General features: G+C 55.6%; 2 protein-coding genes across 3 annotated transcripts in view; one reads left to right on the top strand and one right to left on the bottom strand.

Moving 5' to 3' along the window:
* The window catches only part of SYN3 (synapsin III), a 416,488-nt gene that overhangs the window by 131,535 nt on the left and 275,925 nt on the right, over positions 1–9,028 (top strand). The gene's annotated exons all lie outside the window — the stretch shown is intronic.
* Positions 1–9,028, bottom strand: part of TIMP3 (TIMP metallopeptidase inhibitor 3) — a 56,646-nt gene that overhangs the window by 10,107 nt on the left and 37,511 nt on the right. The window contains exon 2 of the mRNA XM_006769321.2: positions 2,242–2,324. Within this exon, the coding sequence (XP_006769384.1) occupies positions 2,242–2,324 (83 nt within the window). The remainder of the gene's footprint in view (positions 1–2,241; positions 2,325–9,028) is intronic.

The raw sequence follows: 9,028 nt of genomic DNA on the forward strand, positions 1-9,028 counted from the left end.
GAGAGGCCCACCAGGGCGACTTGACTTCTCAGGTTCTCCAAGTTCCCGTAGGCCTGCTTTAAGGGAGCCCTTGCTCCCCCAGTCTCTGGGTAGATGCTAATCCGCTAGAATAAAGCGCCCAGGGACCCGTGCCAAAGCCCATGCAGGCCGGCCTCCCGGCCTCTCTCCCTTCCCTCCTACAAAGATGTTTTTGTTAAACTCTTTGCAGGATGTTGCAAGTCAAGAGTTACACTGCTGCACAGCAAACCCACAAACTCCAGCGAACCTCTCAGTTCCTTGGGGGACTGGGTACACACGGGGTGGGGGGGACCCCCAGAGTGGGCGGGAATGATGCACCCCGCTGCTGATCCATCTCTCTGGCAGGAGAGTTGGGGGGTCCTGTAAAGAACACACAGACTGGGAAGGAATCCTGACACCTCGGCGAGGGGACCGGAGCTGCTTTTCATTAACGCCCGCCCCTGAGTAAATCATTTCCCTTCGGGTCCCTCAGAAGGAAAGGAGCCACGTGCTGCCCTAATGCCCAGCACCTGGTTAGGAACCTGGGCGGAGGCTGGCACATGGACTGCAGAGGACAGCGTCCTGGGAGTGGGGGCGGGTGGCTCTGAAGCTGATGGGCGAGCAAATGTTATTTGGCCTCCAAACACCTCCCCCCAGTGGCTGGTCTGACACCCCAGAGGAGAAATAGGACATCTGCCCAGAGGAAGGGCCTCTGGCTGTGCGTCCAGGCCCTGAAGGAAGGAGGGGAGCCGGGCAAACCTAGGAGCCACGGCCTCCCACCCTCTCCTGGCACAGAGTCTCCGTATGTAGGACGGCGGTCGGGCGGGCAGGGGGTGTGCTTCCTAAGCCTCTGCCCTGTCTGACCTGCCTGGAGCTGCGCAGTGGGTTTCTGGGTTGTTGTTGCTCTTCTCAGTCCCCCCTCCGCCCTCTGTTCTCTCTCTCTGGCCGTCGGAAGACATAAGCGGGTCCCATGACCGCACTCGGGCAGCCAAGGGCAGCTGGCCAGGCCTGACTCTGGACATTACATAACCAGGAGGCTGTGGATGTTTCCAGATCAAAGCAGCAGGTTCTACCCCCACTTAAGAGTGAGGCCCGCAGGTCTGCCTCAGGGATGGACGGGTGCCTCCTGGAGCTGTGCACCCGCCCTCACTGCTGGGGATGCAGATGTGAGCAGGGAGTAAAGGGGCTGGCAGTTCCCGGGGACCTGAGTGCACCCATCTTGCACTTGTGATTCGTCACCCTGTGTCTCCTCTCCCTGCCGGCCTGCAGTTCCTAAATGCAGGAGCCCTGCTTTCCCAGGGGCCTCCACGGTTCCTGGCCTACAGCGCTGCCCACAGGGAGGTGCTTACAGAGGTGGCTGATGGACCAGCTGCCACATTATCCAGCTCCTGAAGCAGCTCCTGTTTAGAAGGAACGTGGCCAGTGTCCCAGCATCTGGAAATGCCTCAGCCATAGGGCCCTTCGGGGCACGGAGCCCACCCCGTCCTGCTAACACAGGGCAAAACCCAGGCCCAGGTGAAGGAAGGCTCCAAGGTCAGCGAGCTCCTCAGGAGTGGACCTGAGACCAGAAAGCAGATTCCCTAGACTTTGAATCTTTTCCTTAAGGCGGCTCCTTAGTGTGCGCACAGTGGGACCATGCTCGGGACAACGCTTAGCTGTATGAATAAGCCCAGCAAATGATGCTAACTAGCTGGGACGCAAGAAGACAAGGACAACTGGGAAAATGGGTCAGAGGGTAGAGTTCCTGTCCCCGGATGAGGTTTCTGTGACCAGCACAAGTTCAATGTAAAGCGTTGAGGAGGAAACCCAGGTTGCAACATCAGTGGCTGCACAAGACCCATGGGTATGGTTGAAATGCAAAGTCAGGGCTTGAAAGAGCGGTAAGACAGTCTGGCCCAACCCCCTCATTGTACAGATAGGGAGACCGAGGCCCAGCCACGGCTCCCAGGGAGCTGGCCGAGGTCTCATGGTTACCAGGTAACGAGGCTGTCTGCTGTCTGGATCCAAAGCCCAGCCTCAGAGGGACCCCACCTGCAGGGTCTCTGGGATGAAGCAGCCACCGTCCCCGCCCCCCTTTCCGCCCATCCCCTGCTGCTGCCTCAGCAACACCCTCTCCAGCCAGGCGGAAGGGCTGGAGCTGGGGCTCGGGCTCAGAGAACACACACCAACTCTGCCCCCACAGCCAGGCCTCTTCTGGCAGAACCGACCCAGAAAGCCTCCTGAGGCCGGGCTGCGGTCACTCACCTTCATCTGCTTGATGGTGTAGATCAGCGTGCCGTAGGGCCCCTCCTTCACCAGCTTCTTCCCCACCACTCTGGCCCGGATCACTGCAGAGAGAGGCAAGACAAGACAGGGAGGAGGTTAGGGAGGCCTGAACCACATCATGCACCACATCTCAGGTGCCCGTCCAGCCCCCAGGGGGGCGGGCATTGCTTTCTTACCGTTGAACCAACTCGAATGGGTACCTGTGTGTATCAGAGCAAGAACTCAGATGGGGGACACTGGGCGGGGAGGGGGAAAGGAGGGGGTCAGGAAAGGCAGTTATTACTCGGGTTAATCACTCCAAGGTTCACAGTCGCCGCCCAGGAAATTCTACCCCCAGAGGAGTCTCTGGACTCTGTTCCACCACAATCCGAAATCGACTTCGCATGTTAGAGCTTCGCGCCCGCCCTCCATTGCCCGTCCGACATCACATGGTCTCCCAGAGTTACTGTCTTTCTACCAGTACCTCTTCCTGAGCCTCTTTTGGGGTTCTCCCTTTGTATGTGTAAATTCACCATGCCCTGCAGGTCCACAGAGCTGCCATGCACCCCAGACTCCCTTCCTGCCCCAGGCAGCATCTTGATGGGATCCTGGGTACCCGGCACTCGGACAGCCAAGGATGCAGTGGCCTGTCACTCATGAGGGTGTGGCGGGGGGCAGTGCTGGGGAGTGTGGGCTCAGGAGCCCACTGAGCTGCTCCCGTCCCAGCTCTGCTCTGCACGGCTGTTAGGACTGTGGGCCAGTGACTTTGTTTCTGGCCTCCAGTTTCCTCCTCTAACGAAACCAGGACACCAGGGGCACCCGTCTCCTGAAGGGAAGGGACCAGGCAACACAGTCGTGTGAAGCGCTTGGCACCGTGTCCTGGCTGTGGTGTATGTTGCATGAATGTTACTTTCACTGTGATTATCATCATTGCCCAAAACAGAATGAATGGACTGACCACGAAAGGGCTGTTTCCAGAAAAATAGCTCCCGTTTATTGCACACCTACTATGCGCAGTAGTACATCTCACTTCTTCACTTCTCACAATCACCTGACAAGGAGGGTGTTAGCATCCACATTACATAGATGAGGAAACAGACAGAGAAGTGAAGCCACTTCCTCTTTCTGATTGTAGAGAGGGTGTAACTCTACCCATGTCATGGAATGGGAATGAGGATGAAACAAAAGATCCTATGAAATTTCTTACTATCGCGTCTGGGAGAAAGAAGGTGGCGCTCCGTCAATATTGCGTGACTAGGAATACGAGAATCATTAGACAGAACCAGTGTGACAGTACTGGGAACAGAAGAGAGGGGTTGACTTTGGGATCATATAAGAAGCTGGGCTTTCTCCTTTTTACTTTTAGTGAAAAAGAAGCTAGTCTTAAGCTGGCGGGAGACGGGGGGAGGGGGAAAGGGGCTGCCACAGGGCAGAGTCTGCATTAAGGGGGTCTAGATGCTAAGACCTTGACCGGAATGGAATGGATTTTGCATGAATAGCAGCTATGCTTTGAATCACAAATTGAGCACACACACACACACACACACACACACACAAACACACCTGGTAGCTCCATGATCCTTCCCCATTTGGGATGTCCCACCATCTTTCTTAACTCATCACCTCTAATCTCATAATGAATGACATCACCAGTTAGGAGAACAAATGCTGCCCATCTGTTCACACGATGAACATGGATTTCTCTATATTTACTGGGAACCAGTTCCCCCATCCCAGGTGGATTCTGTCCTGTCCCTTCCCAGATGAACTCAGATCCTACTTTGCCAGTCACACGTGAAGTCCGGACTCGGGTGAATTAACGGCCCCTCCAGCCAAATGCATGACATCACCAGGTAGGAGAACAAATGCTGCCCATCTGTTCACACGATGAACATGGATTTCTCTATATTTACTGGGAACCAGTTCCCCCATCCCAGGTGGATTCTGTCCTGTCCCTTCCCAGATGAACTCAGATCCTACTTTCCCAGTCACACGTGAAGTCCGGACTCGGGTGAATTAACGGCCCCTCCAGCCCTGCTTGCCAGGGATGGCAGCCCACGGAGCCCATTGGCAAAGTGAGCCGTTGAGCGTAGGCAGTTCGACTGGGGAGGCGGCGAGCGGCTGCTTCCAAGTCTGCTGTAGAAACGCGAGGCTGGCAGGACCCCAGGCTGGGCTCCCCCAAGATCCTGCCTGCGCCTCTGCGTCCAACTTCACAGCAGCATCCTCGGCAGGGAGCCATCCTCCCCGAGGCCGGGACGGTTTCCTCCGCACGGACTCCCACGGGCAGGTTGTAGCAGCTTAACTGCTGGAGCAGAAAGCACAGCTGCCAGCACTTTCCTATGGGCTCTTCCTGAATTCATTTGGCTCCCCCTTCTCCTGCTTCATCAACACGGAAAGAAGGTAAACCAGGGAGCGAGTCTTTGCCTGGGGGGGACATAGCAGAAGTCCTTTAAATAGCAACAGCTACTTTTCCTGGCTCCCGAATGGCTTGGCTTCATTTGGACATAGCATGTCATCAGCAGACCTGTCCCGTAAGCCTGGGTACTTCAGTTCCTTCCTTACCCCGAAATGGCCTGAGCCTGGAACCTTTAAACCGGAGACTAGCTCAGTGAAAAGAGAGCGCGTTTTGTAGTCAGGGAGCCACATCCGAGTTTGAGTTCCACCCTTACCGGGTGGCTTCAGGCAGACCCCGAATCCCCAGAGTTCTTTCCTCCTCAATCTGTCTGATTGTCTTGGCCCAGTGCCCCTCACGTGGCTCACAAGTGACGTGCTTGTTACTAAAGGAGCAGAAAGACGGCAGAGATAGCATCGAGGAGCCAGGGCCCCGGAGCCTGACGGCCCGGGTTCAAATCCCAGCACAGGCACTGTGTGACCTCAGGGAAATGGCGAAACCTTTCTGTGCCTTCATTTCCTAGCCTCTAAAATGGGAATGATGGTAGCGGTACCTCGTCAGGTTGCTGTGAGGGTTATGAGCAAGCACTGAGAACAGCGATGGCCCAGCCCAATCCCCAGGTGTCGTCTGCCCCGTTGTTAACATTGCCGCCACTACTGTGACTCCCATCATCACTGGTCCATCCTGGGCACCTTCGGGCTTCCAGCATGCCCTGTGAGCTGCGACCCAGGGGTTCATCTCAGGATGTGAAGAAAGGCAAGCTCATCAGAATACTGTGGCCTTGCAAAGTGTCAGGGAGAGATTGGCGGGGGTGGGGCGGGGGGAGCACTCTTGACTGATCCAAACACAAGTGCCTTGGAGCACCCACTTTTCCACAGACAGCTGTCCCTTCTCATCAACATGTGTCACCCAAGTGCAGACTGCCAGGGTCATAGTCCAGTGTTTTCCTTACAACAGAGCGGCACTAAAGTTAAACAACGTTCTACCTCCTAAATAGGCTCACAAAGTCCTTCCAAAGTGAAGTCTCTGGCCAACTCCAGATCCGCCTATTTGGTCTGTGAATGTAATATGTCTTTATTTGCTTCAGTTTCTCCTCTGCAATTCAACTGTGTGCTATTTTGTACTTTTTGGCAACAAGCGTGCTGCTCCCAAGGCCTTCGCTGGCCTGGGGGCCACGGTGGGCAGGAGAGGTATGGGTAGGTCACGGTGCCTGGGGGCCACGGTGGGCAGGAGAGGTATGGGCAGGTCATGGTGCCTGGGGTTCACAGTGGGCAGGAGAGGTGTGGGCGGGTCATGGTGCTCCAACAACAGACGTTTCCAGACTGGGAGCTGGCGGCACATCGGGCGTTCCCGCCACCTCCATGTGGCGGCTGGAAGCCAGCTTTATAGATTGGCGGGCTGACACCGGGGTTTTCTTTATTCTCCCTCTTGCTGGAGAGTGGCCCACACTGTCCACCCAGGGTCCTCCGGCAGCTACGCCAACATGGGTGTGAACCGGATTGGTATCCGGCGAACTGGGCTGGGTGCTGGGAGGGTGACAATAAGAAATTGAAGCCTCGTTTCCTGACTTCGCAGAGCTCAGTCCGGTGGGAAGCCCGAGTTTAAAAGCTCCTGGTAGAGGGCTGGTAGCCAAGGTGCCAAGCACTAGTCGGAGGAGGCGGTGAGGTGCAGCCTGAACCTCAGCCTCAGAGCCTCTCATGCTCCTGGGAGGGAATCTGGGCTTTTGGGGGAATGGAGCTCAAAAGCAAACACAGCAAAGAGTTTTTTAACTTGAAAGCGTGTGAGAAGAAACCGGCCAGGCTGTGTGTGCTTATGTAAAAAGATTCTTTGTAACCCTGAAGCTGAAGCAGAGGGCACACTGTCATGTTGCTGATGGCGATTCCCTGTAGATTCTTATGTGTGCTGATCGGAGGAAGACAGCAGGGACCTGAAAGAGGAAGGAAGGGTGCCTGCAACCCAGCTCCTCTAATGGTCGCTTGTGTTTATTTCCCTGTCATTGTCCTCGCAGGGTGGCAAAGGAAGGGTCAGATGCTCATGGCAAAGATGATAAGCAGGTGACCCCTCAGCAGGGAGGCCCACAGCCCACCTGGCCCTCTGCACCCTGCATGTCAGTCTGTCCTCCGAGGGCAGGCCGGGCTCCCCTGCTCCTCAGCTACCCACCTGCTGGTTAGCTTCCGCTCCGTGCATTTCATCGCAGCACATCAGTAAGTCTTGAGGAGAGGGAAGGAGGTGCAGCTACCGCTTACCGAGCCCCTCTATGCGCCAGGCAGTACAAACATGTCATCTCACTTGTCCTCATGGTAACCCTGTGAGATGGCTATTACTGTCCCCATTTTCCAACAGTGAAGGAAAGGATCAGGTACCCTGAGGGCGGTTTTGCATCCCAAGGGGGAAAAAAATCGCCGGGTCCCCCAGGAAAGTGGACTCCTTAGAAACCTTTCCATGGGACTAGTACTGATTGCAAAAGAGGTGATCGTTTTTCCGCACCTCCCACCCCCACTGTCAGCTCTGCTAAGGATTAAAAGGAGGAATGGTTCCTAGGAGGAAGGACTCCTGATATGCCCCCAATGATCCCCACATCCTCTTGACCACCCCTCCACCCTCTCCCAGTCTCTCTCCCTCTCTCTCTCTCTCTCTCTCTCGCTCTCTCTCTTTCTCACACACACACACACACACACACACACACACACACACACACACACACACACACACACACGCACCTTCCATTAGTAATGAGGATCGACAAGTAATCGGCATTAGCAATATAACAGAATATCATCTGTTTAGCACACGATGTTCCCCATCAAGGCTTCCATGGAGGAAAAAACAACTTAGAAACCACAAAACCCGATGCTCCTAAGGTTTCTCACTGCACTGGAGTCTGAGGTTAGACTGATGAATTAGAGGAGACAGTGTATCTGTAAAAAGGCACTTTGTACCCCTGCAGCGAGAGCAGGTGACGTGCTGTCACGTCACTGACGGTGATCTCCTGCAGGTTCTTAACTGTGCTGATCGGAGGAAGACAGAGAGACCTGATATCTTTCCTCATCCCCTGAGGTCTTGTCTCCACCTCCCACCACCCTTCCCAGGGTCCTTCTCAATGATCTGCTGCCTCTTTGATGACGTCGGTGCTTAAGCAAAGAGCCTTGGGAACTAAGGGGCCGGAGAGGCCTGCCCAGCTGGGTCCCTCGGTCCCCAGCCTGTGGCTCACCACAGCCCAAGCCCCTTCACAAAGACTCAGAGCTTAAAAGATCAGTACAGGAGGCAGCCAATCCATGTTACTCTGTCTAAAGCATGTCTTTGGGCGAGGATTTAAAGAAAAAAAGGATCAGCTCACAAAAACCCCTGGAGACGTGGCTGTGATACACTTGAGTGAACAGGCACAGAGCAGGTGGGACCTGGGTGAAGCCCTGCCCTGTCACTGTGTGACCTTGTGCAGGTCACTTCCCATTCCAGTTCATAAGGTGGGAGGGGTGGGACCCCCAAGGGTTCCTGGGCTGACCCAAGCTCCTTGCCCCGCCCCCTCCACCAATGCAGCCCTCGTCAAGGTCAGCCATGACCTTCGTGGTGCTCAGTCAGGTCAGCAGTGGGCCCGTCCCTTTATCCGCCTCTTACTCACATCCAGCCTGTGGCTTTCACACCATCCGTACAACTGGCAGCTCCCACGTTTCTACAACCTCCAACCCAGAGCCCCCATGACCTTAATCCATATATCCAAGAGTCTATATCTCATCTGCATTTACATTGGGAAATTTAGCCAACTCAGCCCACCCCAACCTGAGCTCCAAGATGGCCCTCCCCCACACCTGGGCCTCCCGTCCATCCCCTTCCCCATCTCAGGAGACGGCAGCTGCTTCACTCTAGCACCCAGCCTCCTCACCGCTCCTCCATCACCCCAACACACCCCAGGGCCTTTGCCCTCGCAGTCCCCCTGCTGGGACCCTCTTCCTGGAGTAGCCACACGACTTCCTCCCTCAACTGTTTTGCCCTCACCTGGTCAGGGGTCTCCCCTGGCCCCCCCCATGCCCCTCAGACTGGCCTTGCTGTGTGGATGACCAGGTCTTCCTGAGCCTTGTTCAGTCAGGAGGGGATGGTGGACCCTCGCCGGCTTGGCTCAGTGGATGAAGCATCAGCCTCTGCACCAAAGGGTCCTGCGTTTGATTCCAGTTGAGGGCATGTACCTGGTCGGGGCTCGTGCAGGAGGCAACCAATCGATGTGTTTCTCTCACATCGGCATTTCTCTCTCTCTCCCTTTCTCTTCCACTCTCTCTAAAAATCAATGGAAGAAGAAGGGGTTGGTGGCAGTTCTCAGCTCCTGGGGTCAGATAAACATCTGGTCGGCATCGTGTATTGAGCGTGGTGCTAGGCTCACAGGGAGAGGGAGCTGCATGTGCC

The sequence above is a fragment of the Myotis davidii genome, unplaced genomic scaffold (genome assembly GCF_000327345.1).
Source record: "Myotis davidii unplaced genomic scaffold, ASM32734v1 scaffold120, whole genome shotgun sequence".
Taxonomy (NCBI): Eukaryota; Metazoa; Chordata; class Mammalia; order Chiroptera; family Vespertilionidae; genus Myotis; species Myotis davidii.